The sequence below is a fragment of the Ostrinia furnacalis genome, unplaced genomic scaffold, assembly GCF_004193835.3.
Source record: "Ostrinia furnacalis isolate ACB-3 unplaced genomic scaffold, ASM419383v2 OfSCF0651, whole genome shotgun sequence".
NCBI classification, from domain to species: domain Eukaryota; kingdom Metazoa; phylum Arthropoda; class Insecta; order Lepidoptera; family Crambidae; genus Ostrinia; species Ostrinia furnacalis.
In genome coordinates, this window is record NW_021130890.1 from 25,153 (window position 1) to 49,793 (window position 24,641).

Consider the following 24,641-nt stretch of genomic DNA (forward strand, 5'->3'; position numbering starts at 1 on the left):
CGCCTAAATCCAGCCCTGACTATGGGCTTCTAAGAACGCTATTGAGACAGGGGACTGAGTTTCTTCCGCCACTACTTTTCAGCACCAGCCCATATGTTGTCCCGAAGTGGTGGTAGGGCAAGCTATATTTGGGACGTGTATAAGTGCCCTAGAAAGGGCCTATGTATGTACTGAATAAACTATTTGAATTCGAATTTGTTCACCTGGTCATGGTCATGGTCACCCAAAGGACGATGGAGCGTTTTTTGTTCGGAGTTTCCCTGCCTGATCGAATTAGAAATTAAGAGATCCGATCCGTTGTAGACCTGAAGTAACCGTCATAACCCGCAGAATAACCAAACTTAAGTCTTACTGATGGCCTTGGGGCAGAAAAGTTTATAGAGTGGAGCTTGGATCGGACGACGAAGTGTAGGCAGGCCAGGTGTAGGACACACCTAAACTCCGGTCGCCGAGCAGATAGAATTTCATCCAATGACTCCAAGCTACCCATCCTTATCGCTCGCGCGTAATTATATTGCTGTTGCGACTGTGCGACGGGCGGTCGCAGTGAGTGTGTGAGCGTGACAGCAATATAATTACGCGCGAGCGACAAGGATGAGCAGCTTGGAGTCATTGAACGAAATTCTATGTGCTCGGCGACCGGACTTTATATGGGGGCAGTGCAGGATCGCCGGTTATGGAAATCCTTGGGGGAGGCCTTTGTCTAGCAGTCTACGTCTTTTGGTTAAAATAAACGGAGCCACTGTTTCTGTTTTTACTGTGTCGTCCACTAGACATGTGGACTGTTAATTTTTTCCCTCATTAGTGGGAGAGGTGGCAAACCGTCGTCGCGTGATTTTCATGTTTCTTCCATTTGATAGTATTTTATATCGCAAAAAATGGTGAACTTGATAAGTAGTTAATTAATGTGACGCAATTTTGTAAAGTTACTGGTTTCATCTCAGAACTAGTTTAAAATTTAATGAAATAATAATATATTTATGTGTTTTATAGGGTGAATCTTCCAAAATTGTTCAGTCTTTCTAAGCCACAAGAACCATGAATTTTATTGTAAAAAAAAATATTCAATTTTCTTAAAAAAAACTTATTATTACGATACTGCCAGTATTATTCAGATTAAAGTTAAGTAATTAAACTTAATTAAAGACATTTGATAACAGGTCGATTTTATTTTTTAAGGAGAACTGTTTTCTTTATCTCTGTACCAAGAAATGACAACATAGTCTCAGAATGGGGTAAAAAAAAACAGGATTTATTCTCGGATAAAAGTTTGGTCGAATCGGCCTTAGTTATAAAGTGGTGTGATCTAGTTATTAGCTAGCTAATATTATTCTTAATTTAACTAAAAATACATTTTTTAAAGTTTGGACATAGAGTCATTGAGTTGGCGAAACAGTGATCGTCATCTTGTCTTTGCCTTTGACTTAGGTACTATCTAACTTTAACTTTTACAAAAGTCGAACTCCATACAAAATCACCGGTTTTTGTTTTAGTTACGGTTATAGTAAAGTGTAACTAAAAGTTTTGTCAATCGACTGATGGTGCGATTAGTCACTTTTAAAAATTCGAACTCCTCCTATGTTCTTCTGATTAATTTCGTTGCGGGTCCTGCTGTCATTAACTTTCCCCCGGGACAAACTTGACCTTCATTGGTTGGGTTTTAATGGCGGTCAAGCTGTAGATCCTGGCTACACAGGAGTTCCAGCTATGGGAACGACAGGTGGGAATAGTCCCGAATTTCTAAATGGTGTGACTCTAAACGAAATGACTACAAAAATGAAATTATTGAAACATAACGTTTTGTAAACACGCTCTATCTATTAATGATTCATGTTAATTTTGTCACAGTGCTGTTTTCTGGTCGTTTGCCTAATTAGTTATGATTATAATTAGCTAGCAACGCCTCGTGCGAGTTCAAGCGGTTCACGCTTGTCGTATAAATTGAGGAGTATTGGTGTATTAACCTATGATGATAATATTATTAATATTATATCACATGACTTTGGTATTAATAATTTTGTGTTCAGTGGAAAAGGTAACAAACTTTCTGGCTACAACAAAAAATAACTATTTTTATCAATTAAAATTTTTAGTTTTTGTGACAACAAAAGGTCTTTTGAGATATCTGTGTCATCATCATCAGGTCATTTAGTCTCCACTGCAGGAGTACGACCTCTAACTTACCAGACGCAAATGGCAAATGAGTGAATAGGCACTTATCTACAATCCTAGACCGTATCTCAACACCAGGTCCGATTGCGGTCAAATACCTGTCGTGTCATGCATAAAAAATGGAGGATTAGACCTATTAGAGTGCTGATCTAACAAAATCCGTAAATGGCAATGCCAGATTTTGTATGGAAGGTGGCGTCTTTTTTTTTCGCGCGGCCATCGACCAAACTTTGAACTGAGTTACGAGCATTAGAAGTTTAATGATTTTCATACTAGATTTGCTTTTTGCGCGCAAGTTTTGTAAGAAATTGTAACAAAATATTGCGCTATTTTTTATTGCGCTGATTCTGCTGCATACTGATGTCTGGAGCCTTTAAATTGATGGTATTGTTTGTTTACACATACAATGTCATTATTTTGTTGCAATTTCTTACAAAACTTGCGCGCAAACAGCAAATCTAGTATGAGAATCATCAAACTTCTGATGCTCGTAACTCAGTTCAGACTGAGTTTAGAGGTANGTATTGATAGCAGCGCCCTCCTGCAAATGACATTTCAGTGTTTTCCAACGTGGCAAAAATCGCACGAATCGCATCGAACGCAGCGTGATACGTCCACCCACAAGGTGGACCGACGACCTGATAAAGGTAGTAGGAAGGCCCTGGATGCAGGCCGCTACCAACCGTGCGATGTGGTGTGGAAGTCATTGGGGGAGGCCTATGTTCAGCAGTGGACGTCCTGTGGTTGAAATGATGATGATGATGAAGTAATTTTTAACACAATACCTCAGAAACAGTAAAACAAAGATTTCCACGGATATTTCGTTTCTGGCCATAAAAACGAAAACAACTGAAGGCGCCAAAAGAGCCAAAACCAACTTGATCACATAACTTTCAAAAAAGGAACAATACAGCAATTGCCTGTGTGTGATTTTTTATCTGTGACAGTTTTATTCGAACTTGCTGGAAAGAATGGGGGCATTTGGCCGAAAATATAATTGTTAGAGCTAATAAGAAAAACGGCGTAAGTTTAGCAGTAAGTGCTAAAAAAATATGGAAAAACGTCACTATTAAAGTTAGCAAACGTGTCCTCGCCGAAAACATGCTTAATAAGTTTTCGGCGGTTGCCATGGCGATCGCCATTTTGCTTACAATTTCTAACAAATTATATTTTCGGCCAAATGAAACAAAAAAAAAACGGATTACTTGAATCTGTTTTCTTGGAGGGTAGTTTAACGGAAAGCATTGTCGCGGTCGGTTGCAATGCTTTTAATTTATTTTTTAATGGACATTAGTTTACAAATCTCTTGTTTTATTTCGTGGAAGTCTAAGCCCTTAGTGGTCGCATCAGACCTCGGTAACAAATTATTTCTATTGTGTTGCGATTGAAGGAATACTTTCGCCCGTATCCACAAACGATGCTTGCTTAAGAGAAGCAGCAAATCGAACGCACAGCGTTGAATAGAGCTCTGTGATTAGTTCGTGAGTCACCCTGTGCGTCCACGCGCACTGTGAGACCTCATAGTAATGTTTTCAATTTCAAATAGTTTATTCAGTACATAAGGCCCTTTTAAACTTAATACACGTCTCAAATATAGCTTGCCCTACCACCACTTCGGGACAACATCAATCCCTGTTTAAGAGTCCCCTATGAAAACAACATTCCTGTTATGTTACCATAGGGGTCACTTAAAAATTAGGGATTGATGGTGTAAAAAGTGTGTGTTTGTGAAAACGGGCGTTTGTGTTCTATAGTGTAGTGAAGTCACTGGTCAACAAAATGTCTGCTTCCAAGTAGATATAGGTACTTTATTTTATTAGTGTTTACGAGTAATTAGTGATTGTATAGTGTTAATGTTGATTGTGCAATATTGTTGGCGATCATGTGTGCATTGTTGTGGGAGTGTCATGTGAGTATTAACTTATAATAATTAATTATTGTACTACATTAATAAATGTGTGTAGATCGTATGACAATACTTATCGTTATGATAGTTAAGGAACGTTGATTAATACATTATTGCAATCACAGGATCGTTGAATAGATGGCCTTTCTAAAATATTACCTATTTCAGTTCTCGAGTATGTACCATCCTAGACTGCATCCCACTTTGTGCACTTAACATCAGGTGCGATTGTGGTCAAATAACTGCCTTGATATGCATAAAAAAAAGAGTTCGGTCGAATATTGCCATAATTTATATACAGAAGGCCACTTAGCCGCCTGCGACTCCACACACGTGGCCCCTTTTTACCCCCTTAGGGGTGTAGTTTCGTAAAATCCGTTCGTAGCTGATGTCTACATCCTATAAGGAACTTAATCAGTGAGTGGTATTTCACGTTTTATAGATTGCAAAATGAAATAATTTTAATAATAAGTAATTGGGACGGTTCAATGTTTTTTAGTCGATTATTATCAAAATTCATTCACGAAATTGCCGTAATCTGTTGGCGGTTAACTGCAGTTACACGCCATTTCCGTCATAGTCCAGCAGTGGGCTGTAAACGGCTGTTGATGTCATCAACATCATCAACTTGATGATGATGATGATGACACGTTATTTTACGGAAACATTGCAGGGTTGACAACTGTTACCGTGGTCACCCATCCCGATCCGAATCGCATGACTGTCACCTAGTTATGTAATTTGATAGCATTATCGTTCTTCGTAAAACGTCTTATTTCGGAATTGTATAGATTAACTATCGAGTAAGAGATAGTAGTGCGTAGAACGCACGGGTTTGGACTTTGCACATTAAATAAAGTTATCGGATATACCTACGGAGTGCACAAATTACTCGTACCTATCTGAATTCGCTGCCTGCTGCTTCTTTCCCGAACACTATAATCCGGGCTTTTTCAAGGCGAGAGTGAATAAGCACTTACAGGGCAGATATGTAGGTACCATCCTAGACTATATCTCACTTAACAACAGGTACCTACACAACGATTTCAGTAAAAATAACAAACTTAGTTGTAAATGTGAAAGTAATAAAAAGCTTGCAATAATTCCGGAATCACTGTTTTTGTATGCTATAGTTCATCATCAACAGCCATTTACAGTCCACTGCTGGACTATGAGCCTCCTCCACTATAGTGGAGGGTTTTGCCATAATCCCCACGCTTGGCAGGCGGGTTGGATGCTATAGTTAATTTAATATAATAATAAACCGTGTAGTAACGCAGAGTAGAATAAGTATATGTCACCAACCCGTACTCTTCCCGCGGGTGTCGTAAGAGGCGACTTAGGGACTACACATCAAACAGAGAACGGGCAGCAGCCCTCTCTAAAAACATCAATCTTTTAAACTGCGATCTTCAACCCGCCTGCCAAGCGTGGGGATTATGGCAAAACCCTCCACTATTGTGGAGGAGACTCATAGTCCAGCAGTGGACTGTAAAGGGCTGTTAATGATGATGATGATGATAGTTAATTTGCTCCATGAAGCTATTTCGAATTATTTTCTAGATCTCTGTTTACTTCGCCATGTAGGTACTACAGTCGTAATGTCACGTAGGTATAGGTAAGTCTATTTCCATATCAATATAACGTAAACTTACTATCGTAAACTAATAAACACATAGATAGGTACTACATAGGTACGTACTCTTTATTGTACCTACATGTATATGGCATCGTAATTGTGAACTTTGTATACTTATATAGGTACGGCTATTAGGTTATGTTTATGTAACATTTTAATCTAATTACTACTAAAGTTGCAATCTAACGAAGGTCGTGGAAAATACCTGGATGGAGGCAATCGTTATGGATGTCCATGGGAGAGGCTTTCTCCAGCAGTGGGCGACATTAAGTTTAGAGTAGGCGGCGCACACCGTTGATTTTTTGTCGGCCGATAGTTTAGTCGGGCAGTTGATCAGTATATGGGCATGTATGGGAGTGCGCACACTACGCCGATTCGATTTGGTCGATTCTTCATACAATTTAAAATCGGGCTTAACTATCGGCCAACTAAAAATCAACACGTTAGATTTAAACTGACAGAGTTACTAATTTTACTGTGCCTATTATATCACCGTAAAATTGTAAATTAGTTAGATTACAATCTGACCTAACCTAATCCATTAGTATACAGTCTCACGCGTTATATTATAAACTGACGGTGTTACTAATTTTACTGTGACGTATAATATAACTAGCGGTCTGTCCCGGCTTCGCACAGGTGCTTATAAATCTAAGATACATATAAATCTTTCTCTCGAATCGCTCATCTATTAAAAACGCCTCTGTGGTCTAGTGGTAAGACCACCTGCTTCAGACGCAGAGGGCCCGGGTTCGANATTATAGTCTAGTCTACTAATAGACTTACTAATCGCGTTCGAAGCACCTGTGCGGCGCTAAACTCGTCACGACATGCAACTAGACAATGGGCCAACTATCCGGCCGCCGGATATCCTAGCCGGATAGCAGCTGGCCAGATATCCGGTATCCGGTATCCGGCCAAACAACTATCCGTTTCATCTCTAATTTAGATACACCTTGATGTAAGGAATCTAAATTTTAGCTCTGAACGTCAACTGCCTGACCACCCTGTATATTGTGTGTCTGTCTGTCTATCTACTTTTCTACTCCAAGTGTCATTCGTTCTACGATTACGAATTGGAGGAATTCGTTTTCTATTCTAATATTATAAAGAGAAAATAATGATTTTAAGGCTCCAAAACCACTGGACCGACTAGAAAAAATATTTCACTATTAGAACATAGGCGGTACAAAGTTCACTGGGTCATCTAGTATTTATTTTGTACAGCAATTATCTATCCATTTTTAAAGAATGATGCAACCCTCTAACGATTGTTAGATACACTTGAATTGAAGCACATTTCGTGTGCTATCAATTCGGGGTCACCCGTGTTATCAAGATCGGATGGGTGTGGTTAACTTATCTATACGTGGACAGTAATGAAAGTCGGGGGTAATTGTAAATTCCTAATCATCATCATCAGTCACCCATAGATTTTAAACTTTCGCGTTCCATTTTAACTAAAATAGAAAACAGTCTGTGCCCCGATTGCGCTAATTTTTAACGTCTCCAATACATTGGCGCTTCTTCACTAGTTGCGCTCCGTTTTTCATTCCAGCTGAGGCGCAATTTCAAACACTAAACAACGGATTTAATCACTTTCTAAAAAAAGTCCTAACATCTTATTTTTTCACTAAAAACAGCACAATTAAATGTTCGTGAAGGAGTTTGACATGACTTTGAGAAAAAGTAGATTTCTTTCAGCTTTTACACAAAGAAGCAGTTGCGTTTTGTTTTCGTTTGAACTAGCTGTCAAAGCGACACCGCGATACGAATTTGTGATTTTCGTTCATCGTCTAGTCGCGTTGTTGTTGAATATATTTATTTAGCGCATTCGGGGCCCTGCTTGTGACCACGGCTGCATCATAGCAGCCGAAACGTCAAGCCGTGAGTACATAATGTTACTCAATAATAAACGTCACGTTAAGACCCGTGTCTTTCTATTTTATATCAGCCATAGAGATCTAGACCGACGCGAAGACCTCATAAAGGTAGCAGGAAGGCGCTGGATGCAGGCCGCTACCAATCGTGGGATGTGGAAGTCATTGGGAGAGGCCTATATTCAGCAGTGGACGTCCTATGGCTGAAATGATGATGATAGAGATCTAGAGAGAGAGATGCCAACTAATGCGCTCGACTCGAAAGGCAGTGTCGCATTAGATAAGTAATTTTTATCACAATACCTCAGAAACAATAAAACAAAGATTTCTACGGATATTTCGTTTCTTGGCCTTAAAAACTCGAAACAACTGAAGGTGCCATAAGAGCCAAAAAACCAACTCGATCATAATTTTCAAAAAAGGAACAACACCGCAATGCCTTTGTGTGATTTTTTATCTGTGACAGTTTTATTCGAACTTACTGGAAAGAATGGCCGAAAATAGAATTGTTAGCGCTAATAAGAAAAAAGGCGTCCGGTTAGCGGTAAGTGCTGTCACTGCTAAAAATGCATGAGAAAACATCACTACTTAAGTAAGAAAACGTGTCCTCGCCGAAAACATGCTAAAGTTTTCGGCGGTTGCCATGGCTTTTGCCATTTTGCTTACAATTTCTAACAAATTCTATTTTCGGCAAAACACGCCCCCAATCAAACAAAAAAGAAACGAATTACTTGAATCTGTTTTATTGGAGGGTAGTTTAACGGAAAGCATTGTCCCGGTCGGTTGCAATGCTTTTAATTTATTTTTTAATGGACTTTAGTTTACAAATCTCTTGTTTTATTTCGTGGAAGTCGCCCTTAGTGGTCGCATTAGACCTCGTCGGTAACAAATTATTTCTACTTATTGTATCGCGATTGAAGGGATACTTTCGTAATTACTTATTCACAAACGATGCTTGCATAAGTGAAGCAGCAAATCGAACGCACAGCGTTGAATAGAGCTCTGTGATTAGTTCGTGTGTCACCCTGCGCGTACACGCGCACTGTGAGACCTCATAGTAATGTTTTCAATTTCATATAGTTTATTCAGTACATAAGGCCCTTTTAAACTTATACACGTCCCAAATATAGCTTGCCCTACCACCACTTCGGGACAACATAAGGGCTGGTGCTGAGAAGAAGTGGTGGAAGAAACTCATGTCCATTTTCACCATCAATCCCTGTTTAAGTGACCCCTATGAAAACAACATTCCTGTTATGTGTTACCATAGGGGTCACTTAAAAATTAGGGATTGATGGTGAAAATGGGCATCAGTCACCTTATGTGTGTGTTTGTGAATACGGGCGATTGTGTTCTATAGTGTAGTGAAGTCACTGGTCAACAAAATGTCTGCTTTCAAGTAAGTAGATATACTTTATTTTATTGGTGTTTACGAGTAATTATTGATTGTGTAGTGTAAATGTTGATTCTGCAACATTGTTGGCGATCATTGTGTGCATTGTTGTGTGGGAGTGTCATGTGAGTATTTAACTTATAATAATAATTAATTATTGTACTACATTATTAAATGTGTGTAGATCGTATGACAATACTTATCGTTATGATAGTTAAGGAACGTTGATTAATACATTATTGCAATCACGGGATCGTTGAATACTTAGATGATGGCCTTTCTAAAGCGTTATTTCAGTTCACGGTTCGGTTAGCTGCAGTTACACGTCATTTCCGTCATAGTCCAGCAGTGGGCTGTAAAGGGCTGTTAATTTCATCATCATGATGATGTTGATACGTCATTTTGCGGAAACATCAGGGTTGACAACTGTTATCGTGGTCACCCATCCCGTTCCGAATCGCACGACTGTCACCTAGTTATGTAATTTGATAGCATTATCATTCTTCGTAAACGTATCTTATTTCGGAATCGAATAGATTAACTATCGAGTAAAAGATATAGTGCGTAGAACGCACGAGTTTGGACTTTGCACTTTATTAAAATTATCGGACATACCTTACACGGTGCACAAAATTAAATTACTTAAACACTGAACTATCGCCCGTCTTCACAAACATTACTATGAGGTGTCACAGTGTGCGTGGACGCACACACAGAGTTCTATTCAACGCTGTGCGTTCGATTTGCTGCTTCACTTAAACAAGCATTGTTAGTGAATACGGGCGTATAACTATTAGATAACTTTAATTTTTTTATGATTTGACGGTAAATTCCTAATTAATATGAATTAAAAATTTCATTTTAGTACATGAAATATAATTTCATTGTGTGCATTTTTACTCTTTTTTAGGGTTCCGTAGCCAAATGGCAAAAAACGGAACCCTTATAGATTCGTCATGTCTGTCTGTCCGTCCGTCTGTCCGTCCGTATGTCACAGCCATTTTTTTCCGAAACTTTAATGAGCTATACTGTTGAAACTATTCTAAGAAGTATTCTGTGAACCGCATTAAGATTTTGATGCAAAAATAAAAAAATAATAAAAATTTGGGGGCTCCCCATACTTAGAACTGAAACTCAAAAATTTGTGTTTTCGCCCGCGTGGACTACATTAATAGCCTAAGTGTTTTTCCAAAATAAAATTTAGCCTATGTTACTCGTGGATAGCTTTCGAATGGTGAAAGATTTTTTGAAAACGGTCCAGTAGATTTTTGAGCTTATTCATTACAACCAAACAAACAAAGTTTTACTCTTTATAATATTAGTGTAGTAATAAATAAAATCACTTCTGGGTTTTTTATAATGTTACTTTACTTACTTTGCTCTGTGAAGCTAATACCTATTTCTAAAGCAAAACTGTCACAAAATGTTACTTTTTCTAGATCTCTGTTTACTTCGCCATGTAGGTACTACAGTCGTAATGTCACGTAGGTATAAGTCTATTTCCATATCAATATAACGTAAACTTACTATCGTAAACTAATGAACATTATAGATAGGTACATAGGTACGCACTCTTTATTACATGTAGTATATGGCATCGTAATTGTGAACTTTTTATACTTATATACGGCTATTAGTTTATGTAACATTTTAATCTAACTACTATCACAGCTACTACTAAAGATACGATGTAGTGAAGGTTGTGGAAAATACCTGGATGCGGGCAGTATATTATGAAAATTCGTGGGGAAGGCTTTTGTCCAGCAGTGGGCGTCATTAGGTTTAATCGACACGTTAGATTTAAACTGACAGAGTTACTAATTTTACTGTGCCTAATAAACCACCGTAAAATTGTGAAATTCCGCCAGATTATAGTCTGACCTAGTAAGGGCTGATTTTTCAATCTTCGGATAATTTTAACTGAAAAATAAATTTGGCACATTGACAGCTTTAGTATGGGAAATATGTCAAATAACACGTTTATTCTTCAGATAAAAGTGACGATTGAAAAATTAGCCATAAATCTAACCTAACCTAATCCACTGTTAGTTTACAGTCTCACGCGTTATAATAGAAACTGACGGGGTTCACAATTTTACTGTGATTTATAATATAACTAGCGACCCGTCCCGGCTTCGCACGGGTGCTTAGTATTACTATAAACCTTCCTCTCGAATCACTCTATCTCTTAAAAAACCGCATCAAAATTCGTTGCGTAGTTTTAAAGATCTAAGCATACATAGGGACAGACAACGGAAAGTAAAGTGTCTTTGTTTTATACTATGTGCCTAGTGATACACAACATAACTAATTAATTACAATGATTGTAAGTTATAATAGCATAATTTAGTTAAAATAACTACGTTCTAATTAAATCAGCATCGATAGGAAACTTAAAATCCGGTTTAGGCGTCAATTTTTTTTGTTTTTATTCCAGTAATTAATACATGTAATTATATACATGTGATATTGGTTGGCACAACTCGTGATAGTTGCATCATCTTGTATACATAATTATAACAAAGGTTGTGGCAGATAAAGGCAAAATATTACCAGTTAAAAATCGAAAATTGGGGGAACTACATCTTGAGAAATAACGTGTGTTTTGGTAATTATAGTGAAATATTATTTATGTAATTATAACTTATAAAAAACTCATAATTGTTTGCAAGTAGGCTTTTGAAAAGCACTTCCCAAAAGCAAGTCCCTGTATTAACCCTACCACTGCTACCACTGCTTCGGGACAATAAATGGGCCAGTGCTGAGAAGAAGCAGCGCAAGAAACTCAGTCACTATTGTAATCAAAATTACACCAAAATTAAAAAGTCTAATCTAAAACAACGTACAAAAGTAATACACACGGATAGTCGGATATTTTAAAAAAGATTGAAAACAAAAATATTTTCATAATTACCTACAATCTGTCTGCTTGTTATTTTTTCACCACTATTTATAAAAAAATTATAAAGAGATTTGGAGACCAAGGTGAAAGTATAGGATAGTTTTATCCCATGAATCACGCCCCCTGATAGAATTTATTTAAACGAAATTCACACAATTACACAAGTGAAACCCTAGACATTTTTATTACAGTGACTGTTTAATTTTCAGAGTTTTATAATTAAGTTATTCGAATTATTGAATCTTTTAAATAACTTTAATTCTATTTACTTTCCTACTCTTAACACCCTGTATAGATTCATTTACATGTGTGTACAAAGATCACTCTGTTTATCTGTCCATGTGTAGACGTGATGAGCACCTGTGCTTAGAATAGTTACATAATGCCTAACACCATCTTATTAACAGACTGATGCTGCTAGACTAAGCAGAATTTACAGCCGAAAATATTTCGCACGCACGGTTAGTAAAATTTGATCCACGAATTTTTTTAGCCGAAAATTATTCGGCCAAAAATATTTTTTACCAAAACCCACGGTTAGCAAAATTTGAACTGGTACATTAGATATTTTACCTACTCTTATACTGATGTTATCGTCACTTTTTAATGTTGTCTTTAACTAAGTCGTTAGCCCGTTTTATCTCAGTAATTTAACATTTTTATTGAGTATCAATAGTCTAGACTAAACTTCTCTGGCAGACTCTTTTCTCGACTTGACTACTGTATTCTCACCGGTGATAATTAAAATACATATCATTTAGATAAAGTATTCCACAGTAAATCATTTAATAGCTAACTCTAGAGCTTTTCTGAAAATTGATAACCAAGTTTTATATTGTAAGGGCTTGCTCTTCATTAGTTTCTTCTTATGTGATTTGTATTTGCAATAAACTGAAGCTCAAGTACTCTTATTTAACGCAATTAGTAATTTTAAATTCTAATGCTGAGTTGTACCACCTAACTTGAACCGTAACTATAACGATAACTGGAGTTTTGTACGTTTTTTGTCAATTTTTAACGTTTATTATCGTTAAAGTTAAAGTACCATCTTGGTACAACCCAATCTTATTTTCTTAAAAGCATTTGGGTTGCATGAAACTAAAACGTGCTTGCTTAAAACTTATCCGCCCGACTGTTCGACCGTTTTTTGGGCCGAATTTTCAGCCGAAAACTGACATCTCTACCATCACTTCCGCGCCATGATCCGAGCATTGCCTAAATATAGGGCATTGTATGTGTTATCACACCTCATGGCATCACTTTTCCGGTTATCAGTCCGTGTGCCACGCGAGACGTTTGTGATTCATTGATAAGCGCCGGTATAACAATTTGTATGACACTCTGTTAAGCCAGACTGTCACCAAGTGCCAGACGGAACGCCCTGTCTGGGAGATAATAATAATAAAAAATAAACAAGAAAATAATTAAATAAATAAAGAAAGTTCAGTGCTCGTGTGTGTTTGTGTGAAATGAGTAGTGCAATGGTGAGTTTTTAATTTTTTTTGTTTAAAAAAAGCCGAAATAGATGTTTTATGAACGTCAATAATAATAAAATAAATAAAAAAACAAAAATTTTAACTTAAGTGCTATGTAATTTTATATGTTTTTTTCTTTTTATTTTGTTTTTGAATAAAGATTCCAAATTAAATTCAGTTTTATAGATATTGTGATGTTCTGAAGCCTATTTTACTGCATTTTTCAATTTAATAATCCTCAAGCGCAGGGTTTTTTAATTAGTTTTAAACTAACTAGTTCAAATAATCAAACTACTTCTTAGCTACCAGAACAAAGCGAAATGAATTAACAAAAATTGTAACAGAGATAGTCTTCTTTAACGGAAAAAATATTTAACAGTATCTAAGTAGAGCACAGTTGTTTTTAAATTAGTAGGGTCGGTGCTCTTGCAGTTATAGACTAATGATGACCTGATGATTATGATGATGAAATTGATTCTATATTATTTTTTTATGTTTTTTTATTTATTAGCAATTTGTAAATTTTAATACAAATTATTAATAATCCTTTTAATGCTTCGTGGTGAGCTAAATATGCTGATGTTACGAGTTACTTATAATTTAAACTTAAATCACATTTTCATAGTTTACGTTTATTTTTACACAAAGTTTAGTTCCTGGATCAAAATGTTAAAGACAAAGTTTCAAAAACATTATAACAGTGATTATAAAAATTATAAAAACAAAGGTGACAACGTCCAATTATCATTATTTGAAATGTTTCGAGTTCATTAAGATTAAAGAAACAAAGTCAAAATAATCACAACAAGTAAATAATAAGCAGATTAACATAGTTATAGCGTTTTGATAATTTTATATGTACACATAGTGATAGATATTGAAGTACGTAGGTATAAAATCTCACCTTATTTCATTGTTTGAAAAAAATGAAAATACCCTTACACTTGCATGTGACATGCAATAAATAATTTGAATTTGAATATTTATTGCCAGATCAAGTAGTACAAAGCAAAACTCCATACTAGGCATTGCATAGGTTTGACTTTTTAAGATTGGGTTGCACCATCTTAACTTTAACCGTAACTATAATTTAACCGGTCTTTAGTTTGATAGACTTGACGTTTTTTATAGTTAAAGTTAGATGGTGCAACCCAGGGAAAGTCTACACTCTAACTTCCATACTTTGTGGTAATTTTAAGCCTCCTTTTCGTAATTCCAAATAGCCGACCAAATTTTCCAAGGCCCTAGAATTTTGAGAGATCATTGGTTCCGAAAGAAAATGACAGAGTTTACTGAAATAGTTAGGGGTTCATTTCATCATCAGGTCATTTAGTCTACACTGCAGGTGCACGACGGTCTCTTATGTACCAGAGGCAAATGGGGTAGTTGGCCTACACTCCCCACGTTGGCCAGAAGGGTTGGGGATAGGGTTACCAGGTTCAAAAACACAAAAGCCGGACTCTGTGCTTCATTTGGCCGGACATTTTACCCTAAAAGCCGTCCTGATGCGTGCGCTTCATATTATTCTGTGGCTCGACTTTCGCTTGGCACGGCAGCCAAATAAAAAGCCTAACAAAAGCCGGACAGGCCGGACAAGTCAATATTTGGCCGGACAAGACCGTAAAAAGCCACCTGGCAACCCTAGTTGGGGAGGCTATAGAAATAGAATTTCATTTAGGTATAACATCTCATCAACTATACCTACTGTAATATTCTATCAGTCAAAATCTTATAACTGACATTTTCAATGTTGGTTCCTATTGGTTTCTATAAATAAATATTATATTTATTTTATACAAAAGAAACCATGAGCCTCTCAAGTATAGATTAAAATTCAATTAACCTAAATACATAAATAAACATGTGTCCCAATTCGTTCGTTTAATACCTAGAAAGATTACAAATTACATTACAGATAAGAGTATATTTAGATTAATTATCTTAAAAGATTAAAGGATAGATTTTTACGCACTGTAATTATCGATTACCTATAATCGATCACTGTTATATTAATGTTGTCTAATGGTTCGAAGGCAATAAATACTTTTTTTATTTTATTTATTTATTTTTTATTAGACGTGTGATTATGGAGGTGAAGACCTCTCCCACTCTTCCCATGGTTGTAAGACATCCTAAGGGCTATATTTCACCGGAACACCATGGCGGCGCAACCAGTCGCCGGCTACCAACAAAATATATACAGCTCTATAGAGAGTTACTCACCTGGTGTCCGTTTGGTTGCGCAAAACTGCATACATTTTGTTGGTAGCGGCGACTGGTTGCGCCGCCATGGTGTCCCGGTGAAATATAGCCCTTAGGGACAAAAATGCGTACATCAAGCCTCCTCAACCCGTCTGGCCAACTTGGGGAGTGTAGACCAAATCATCTATTTGCCTCTGGTAAATTAGAGAGTCGTGCTCCTGGGGACCTGATAATGATACTTAGCTAAATTATGAAGTAAAGTTTAGAAAGAAAGAAAGAAATAATTTAATTGATGCAAGTAAATCCTTACAAAATACAATAAGTAACAAGTAAAACCATTCTACGGGGTATAGGCTCCAATATACCTACTTAAATAATATTATTCTTGACGTTCATAAAAGCTAATTTCGGCTTAAGGTTAATTATCCAAATAATAATAAATTATTATTTATTCATTATTTGAGATTATTATTTATGAAATATTTAATTAATTCATAAATTATTATTTATGAATTCATACCTAAATATAACTTTTTTTTCCATTTTATCAACAGGAAATGACTACCAAAAGCTTAATAGTGCTTATATGCGTGGCGGTTCTCTTCCGGGAATCGAACGCGCGACCGCCCTGGCTCAGCCAAAACAGCGACGTGTTCAGGCAGTCCGCAGAGTGTCATACAGACGTAAGTTACAAATACATTATTTATAATTAGGGTAAATACCCCCTTTGTAGCGCTACTGTACCTGTTTTGGCCGCTAAAGGTTGATGTACTTTTAAAAAACTGTATAAAAATACACATAAATTTATACAGTACCAAAATAAAATAAAAAAGTACATTGCAAAGAATAGAGATGGCTAAAACAGGTATTTCTGTCCCACTTTCCTGTAATACCTACCTACCTGTATTTCATTATATTTTTTTCTTACAATTATTTGAGTATGTTTTTCAAGTAGTTAAAGGCTTTAGTTTAAAAGCGCTCTTACACGTCCCAGAATAATTTTGAGTCTACTGCTTCGGGATAATATTGTGTCAGTTCTGAAAAGAGTCAGTATAAGAAACTGACTGAGTTTTTGTCTGCCTCTTTTTCAAGAGTTATTAATAAATGATAATAGATTATACTGATCAGAGCTACGCAGTTATAACATTCCAAACACGTTTGTCTTTTAATTTTCTGCGTTAAATTAATATTTTTTAATAGTTTTCTCTACAACAATTACCTAACAAACTACGTCATCGTATTACAAGTTACAAGGTATTAAATCTATTTTTGCGCTATCACGTTTTTCAAATTAACCTAACGGGATATCAAATTTACACCTGTCGATCAACGATAGCCAGTCATACCTATAATCTATACAACATATAATAATGTTGATAAAATACATAGGCAATAATGAATTGCTAGTTGCTTAGAATCTTTGAATCTTTAGCATTAACCTCGAGAACAGTCTAAAAAAAATTGAGAAAATTGTCATAAAAATTTTACTCCGATATTTTTCTTCTATCAGCATCTAAATGCAGCCTAGTAGGACATCAATCGGATAGACTACCCTAAAATTAAATAAATTAATAAAGAATCTTACACTAGTCTTTAAATTTACCTACGATTGTTAAAGTATTAAAACTTTATACGTGATATAATATTTTAATCGTAAAATATCTCTCGTATCGGTTCCCAGGTCACGAGTCAAGTACAAAACGATCTCACAATGTATACATTGTATGTTATTATTTTTTTGCGGGCTACATTAGACAATATACCTAATTCGTTTAGTTTTTAGCATGCTACTTAGTAACACACTATTATTATGTATGTACTAGTATTCAAATTTCAAGTCTCTTTAAACATATTGGCCCTTTTCAGGGTTCATGTACCAAATATAACTTGTCCTACCACCACTTTATAAAATGCAACAAAAACTCAAAATAAGTACTGTTTACTTTGGGACAACATTTATTGACTGGTGCTGAGAAAAAATGGCAGAAAACACCGAGTCTGAGTTTCACCAACTTATTTTAACTATCACAATGACCGGTGTTTTTTATATGGAATTCGACACTTTTTTGACGCAATTCAGCCTTAGTTACTTGTCAGCCTCTTATTTATAATTACTCCGTAAAGTAGGAGTTGGCTCTCAATCCCTTCTGGCTAGTGTGGGGACTGTAGGCCAAACCCTTTATATTTTCCTCTGGTGAATTGGAGAGGGTTCTCTTCCTGCAATGCAAATGACCTTATGATGATGATTTTGGGTCATATGCTTCCAATGTTAACTCTTAAAACCTTCATAAAAGTACAAGAAATAGAGTTGAGGACTGCCGCGGTTGCTCTAAGTTCAAAATGATTATCATTATTTTGTGAATTTTCTAGACGTTCCTATTACCAACAACCATGAACATTGAAATACGGAAACAAATCCGTTAGTTTGCCCTCGAATAAGTAAACATGTGAGACAACGGATGTTATAATTATAATCAATTAGGTAGTCAATTAATGCTGTAATCATTAAAATTTACACGAAGTCATTAAATATAATCGATTAAAAACTCATAGTCACAAGATTATTTTATCAATTTCCAGTTATGAGTTGATTAAACCGGTTGAAGGTTTGTTGTATTAGAGACAATATAGAGTCAATATAGGTTCAAGTTAACCATGTGAAATCATTTGTTTAATGTATTTACTTATTATCTAAATCGACGCTTGACCTGACACCTATTTATGTAATGAACAACGCGCTCTAACGTGTTATGAATACTTATGTACATAAATACCTACTCGTGTCTATTCGATTGTACATTTTATAGGAAGCCTCTAGGGTCGACTGGTTAACATCAGCTCTCTTGGTTCGGATCCTAGGTTTGATTCTTAGGAGGACTAAAAAAAAACTTGAAACTAGAGTCCAACGTTTTTACTTCAAAAAGGTTGATCATTTCTTACCCGATTTGCACTGGATACAAAGTGGAGTATGACTTGAGCTACCCCACAGTAATTGGTCTTACGTTATAATCTCAGGATTAAACGACAATATTAACTACCTATAGTATAGTGTTACCATGCTGCTTCTTATCAAGCTTGACTTAAATTATTGTCCTGAAGCAGTGGTAGATAACGTAAAAGAATTATGTTAGGACTTGGGACGTATACATGTACAGTCACGGAAGTCAAGTTCAATACAGTCACGGAACAGTCAAGGTTCGTCAGTTTTGAAATTGATTCCTTCAACGAATCGCGAGCACATATTACCTTTTGAAACTATGTTANATTATTAGTAATTTGTTATTACACAAATTACTAATACTCCCGTTAGCCCCTCGTACTAAGCTAAATATGCTTGTGTCACGAGTGAGCTCACCACAATAGTCGAGCGGCGGCGGGGACCGAACCCGCGTTCCCCGGATCACGAGTCGGCCAGTCCGACCCCTTCACCGTTCGGCTATCGTGGCTTAAATGCAGCCTAGTAGGACATCAATCGGGTAGACTACCCTAAAATTAAAAAAATAAAGAATCTTACACTAGTCTTTAATGTACCTATGATTGTTAAGTATTAAAACTTTATACGTGATTTATTTTAATCGTAAAAAATATCTCTCGTATCGGTTCCCAGGTCACGAGTCAAGTACAAAACGATCTCACAATATATTGTATGTTATTATTTTTTTGCGTGCCACATTAGGCAATATACCTAATTCGATTAGTTTTTAGCATATTGCTTAGTAACACACTATTATTATGTATGTACTAGTATTCAAATTTCAAATCTCTTTAAACATATAGGCCCTTTTCAGGGTTCATGTACCAAATATAACTTGTCCTACCACCACTTTATAAAATGCAACAAAAACTCAAAATAAGTACTGTTTACTTTGGGACAACATTTATTGACTGGTGCTGAGAAAAAATGGCAGAAGACACCGAGTCTGAGTTGCACCAACTTACTTTAACTATCACAATGACCGGTGTTTTTTATATGGAATTCGACACTTTTTTGACGCAATTCAGCCTTAGTTACTTGTCAGCCTCTTATTTATAATTACTCCGTAAAGTAGGAGTTGGCTCTCAATCCCTTCTGGCTAGTTTGGGGACTTAGCCCAAACCCTTTATTTTCCTCTGGTAAATTGGAGAGGGTTCTCTTCCTGCAATGCGAATGACCTGATGATGATGATAATTGTGGGTCATAAAAATAATAATATTTTATGCTTCCAATGTCAACTCTGAAAACCTTCATAAAATTACAAGAAATAGAGTTGAGGACTGTCGCGATTGCTCTAAGCTCAAAATAATCATTATTTGCGAATTTTCTAGACGTTCCTATTACCAACAACCATGAACATTGAATTACGGAAATAAATCCGTTAGTTTGCCCTCGAATAAGTAAACATGTGAGACAACGGATGTAATAATTATAATCAATTAGGTAGTCAATTAATGCTGTAATCATTAAAATTTACACGAAGTCATTAAATGTAATCGATTAAAAACTCAGTCACAAGATTATTTTATCAAATTTCCAGTTATGAGTTGATTAAACCGGATTAAACCGGTTGAAGGTTTGTTGTATTAGAGACAATATAGAGTCAATATAGGTTCAAGTTAACCATGTGAAATCATTTGTTTTATGTATTTACTTATTATCTAAATCGACGCTTGACCTGACACCTTTTTATGTAATGAACAACGCGCTCTAACGTGTTATGAATACTTATGTACATAAATACCTACTCGTGTCTATTGGATTGTACATTTTATAGGAAGCCTCTAGGGTCGACTGGTTAACATCAGCTCTCTTGGTTCGGATCCTGGGTTTGATTCTTAGGAGGACTAAAAAAAAACTTGAAACTAGAGTCCAACGTTTTTACTTCAAAAAGGTTGATCATTTCTTACCCGATTCGCACTGGATACAAAGTGGAGTATGACTTGAGCTACCCCACAGTTGGTCTTACGTATAATCTCAGGATTAAACGACAATATTAACTACCTATAGTATAGTGTTACCATGCTGCTTCTTATCAAGCTTGACTCAAATTATTGTCCTGAAGCAGTGGTAGATAACGTAAAAGAATTATGTTAGGACTTGGGACGTATACATGTACAACATTTTTTAATATCTTCGTAAATCCATCAAAGTAAGCTAGTAAAATATGCTTTTGTTAGGAGTGGGTTTACCACAATAATCCAGTGGTTGACCGAAATCGAAATAGTATTCTTCAAGTCCTAGGTTAGGTTGTTGTTGCTTCTCTAAAATCAGCAATCTATTTTTTAACACTATCAAATTACGAATGTGGATTACTCGTGCGTTTACCCTACGTGTGTTCTCATTTTTTAATTCATTTTTTTCTTCTTTCCAGGACGAGCTCCTAGACCTCTGCCAAAGGTGTGCCAAGCTGACCAAGTCCAAGCTAGCATTACCAGCTTGCTGTTCAACTGATATGGAAGCCAGGAAATGGTGTTCAGACTACGTTTACTTCGGGCGAGGGGAATATGACTTCTATGCCGATTGAAATAGAGAATAGTATTGCATGTGTTTTACTTGTAGGATCGTGTGTTGTGAGCGGTCCATAATGAGTTGTGTGGATTTTCCTCCTGGCCTTAGCTGTCTTGGAGTTATAAGAACAATCGTTAAAAAATAGGAAAAAGAACTGGTTGTGATTTATAAAGTGCTTTTAAAAAGTCTAATTGCAAAAATAAATTAATAAGAAACTCATAAAAACAACATCGTGGCATCATAATATTTAGTTGTGATTTTAATCCTATTTTGCAAAAGAAAAACGTTTGTTAAAAAATGTAATGAGATTGAAAACCGTACAAGATTTTTGACATTTATTTTTGAAAACCATGCTAAATACTTTGTACTGAAATAAAGCCTTTGAATTATTTACTGAATTATTAATATTCACAATAAAATAATGTAATTTGGTTAACTACAGCAGTTATTCATTAATTGTATGCTTATTAAGTTAGGCCAGGTTTTTTCTCAATTTTTAGGTATTTTGGGCCTTAACAGCGGACCTGTGAATGTTGTTGTGCATGTATTATTATACTTATATTATAATAATAATTAAGCGTATTCCCTAAAGATTGTTGTTACCTGTGCTATTTCAAAATGTGATATTATTATTAAAATACAATAATATTGTCCATTATTTGCCTTCAGGCACTTTTTGTGATATCTATTTTTAGTAGAAAATCTATATTTGAGACATAAATTATTGAGAAATGTTCGTAAACAATATTATTGGATAAATGTTGGTTATGTTCTTTCTCTGTCTTAAATATGTACATTGGCTGTGATAATCTAAGAATATAAGTTAGAAAATATATAAAATTAATAAATAAACAATTAAAATAAGAATTGTTGTTTCTTTTATTAAAAAAAATGTGTTGAACAGAAATACGTACCTTTTGCCTGAATTTTTATTTTTTGAGAAATTCTAAAATTATTCCATTCTGACGTTTTGTATATCTTGTGAAAATATATTGTGATTTTTAATAAAGAGTAATATCATAAAGAGGAACATATTTCATAATAAAGAGGAACATATTTCATAGCGGAAATGCATTTGCCTAGTATGGGTACGACTTATACGAACAAATTATATAGTAACCTCTTGGTAAATCGGCTCGACAGGGATGCCTATCTATGAAAATTGTAACTTTTATTATGTTTTTTCTTTGTTTCTTTGTAGAACGCAACTGTTTGATTACTAATTTAATAGACTGACCGCATCAAGCATTGCAAACAAACCTCAGTGGTTTATGCCAATGCATTTAATTGTAATATGTTTAAGAACTTCCTTTGTAAAATGATAAAAAATGAAAAAAAAAAATCTATCTGGCTATAAAAAGCCTAAACAAGCAGTGTAGCACTTTAGATAAACCTGAAGTTAGATATATTTTTCTACCGAAGTCTACAGTGATGTTGGTGAAATGAAACAAATCATTAAAAATCCATAAATTAATTTATTAACACTATTTGACAATATTATAACAAGTTGTATGTACAAAACTTTACTAACTTTACCGTATTTTTGTCTAATTTTAGTACAGTCGGCGCATTGTGAGTTGGTCATACTATTTTTATTTTTTGAACCAAAAAAAAGATGAAACTTTGGACACATTTTTTTTTATAACGAGATGTTTATAAAAAAGTTTTTAGAGTACGTAGAATACGACCAACCCAGTCTGCACACTTAATTTTTATAATAACAAAATTGAGCACAATTTGTGTAGTGCCTTCTGAATTATAGTTAGAAGAGTGGAACATTTTAAAATGTAGGAAAAAATACATTAAAATACATTTATAATGGCATAAAACATTATTGCTTAATTTTTCTTGTTTACTATATTTTTTTTAACTTGAAATGCAACCTTAAAATAAAAACTTCCCACATTTTAAGAAGTTCCACTTGACTATTTACATTAGTTTGTAATAAACATTTCTAAATTATTAAGTACCGTAGATTTTTTTAGTCTCACAACGTATTTTCTTAGTCAAATGTTAAAAAGTTAGGGATTGTCGAAAAAATTATTTAAATTTTAATATTTTTATTCATAGGAAGGACAACATTTCATACTATTATCACAATAAATTTAAATAATATTTAATTATTAAACCAAGCAAAGTTAAATCTCGCTGTGAGAACATCAAATGCTTAAAAACTAAAAATTCGTACTTCGTTGGTGTCTGTATAAAAGTAAAAATAAATAAATATTAAAAATAAATGCCGATTGCACTACGGGCCACAGATTAAACAGACGTAAAATTATTTATCTTTTTTAATTTCCATCCGTGTCTTTGGATAGTTTTTGACTAATAGTTAAAATTACAGTAAATTTTACAACAATTTACATTTTTTTGGTATATTTTATTCCAGACACGACTGAGTTGAGTCCAAAATGGAATAAATAAAACTTGTGTAGTTCTCTAAAGATCCGCTAGACGTCGTGTTTGGTGTAAAATATCAGTATTTTCCCCGTTTGGACGGATGTTATATTCTAACATGTCATTCTACCAAAGCTTTGGGTGCGGGTTTGGTTCCTTAGCTATTCAAAATTAGTCTGCATTAATTAAATTAAGATTTTTTTTATTGAAAGTGTTGCTTTCCTAGTTTTCATAGACTCAAAAGAAGAAAAAGGTTTGGCAGGTTATTTTATTTACTTTTATTTTACAAAATATTGTGGCTTAAAATACCAAAGAAATATTATAAATACATTTTTCCTTTACTTGACATACTTACTAGACTTTTGTTCTTGTTTTTTCATTATATGACAACGTATAAATTCATATTACCTACTTTATTAATAGATTTTAATATTGTTATCTTTTAATTTTGAATAGCAAAGGATGTGAACACTACACATGTGATTCCGATAATATACCCTGTTCTCATAAACGGGATAAGACGTGTTGTTTTCGAATTCATAAGCGTTTCCAAGTAAAAAAACATGATTTTTAGACCAATATAAAGTTTTTTTTTGTATGTTACAACTTTTTTTATTGGACCAAAGAATTCATTTACGTATCCAAACCAAAGAAAGTATCAAGAAGTTTCTTGTAATAAAAAATAAACATTTAAAAATGTCTTTTTGAGTTAAAAATCATGTTTGTTACGGGAAAATCGCATTGAAATACTTTTTACAATAAGAAAACTAAGTTTTATTTACAATAATTTGAGTATTTCTAGTCTGTACATTTATGGGGTTTTCTTGTTCGCATTGATTTTACATTTTATCTTTTTATTTGCCGCCGACTACATGTTTTTTACGGAGATATAATATTTTGATACTACAATAGAAGTCTATTTCATAAAAGTAATAATATATCATTTGATATAATATTTATTAAGAAATATACTGATTTACTGTGAAAATATAACAATACCGACACTGAATGCATCCACATGGAAAGGTTTGGCCAAATTAAAAAAAAATATGTAAAAAAGTGAACAAAAAAAATGAAGTTGTTCAAATTTTTTGTATCAAAATGTAAAAAAATCAAAGCAGATCGTCGTCGGAGTTCTGTTTATCGTATATCTCCTGCAGCTTCTGCTGTTCCTTCACCTTCTTCATCTG

General features: G+C 34.8%; 1 protein-coding gene across 1 annotated transcript; it reads left to right on the plus strand.

Moving 5' to 3' along the window:
- Positions 1–13,221: 13,221 nt before the first annotated feature.
- On the plus strand, positions 13,222–21,190 carry LOC114366654 (uncharacterized). The gene is made up of 3 exons (XM_028323587.1): positions 13,222–13,376; positions 16,124–16,252; positions 20,918–21,190. The coding sequence occupies exons 1-3, from the start codon at positions 13,362–13,364 to the stop codon at positions 21,068–21,070; spliced, it is 297 nt and encodes a 98-aa protein (XP_028179388.1). The 5' UTR covers positions 13,222–13,361; the 3' UTR covers positions 21,071–21,190.
- Positions 21,191–24,641: the final 3,451 nt, after the last annotated feature.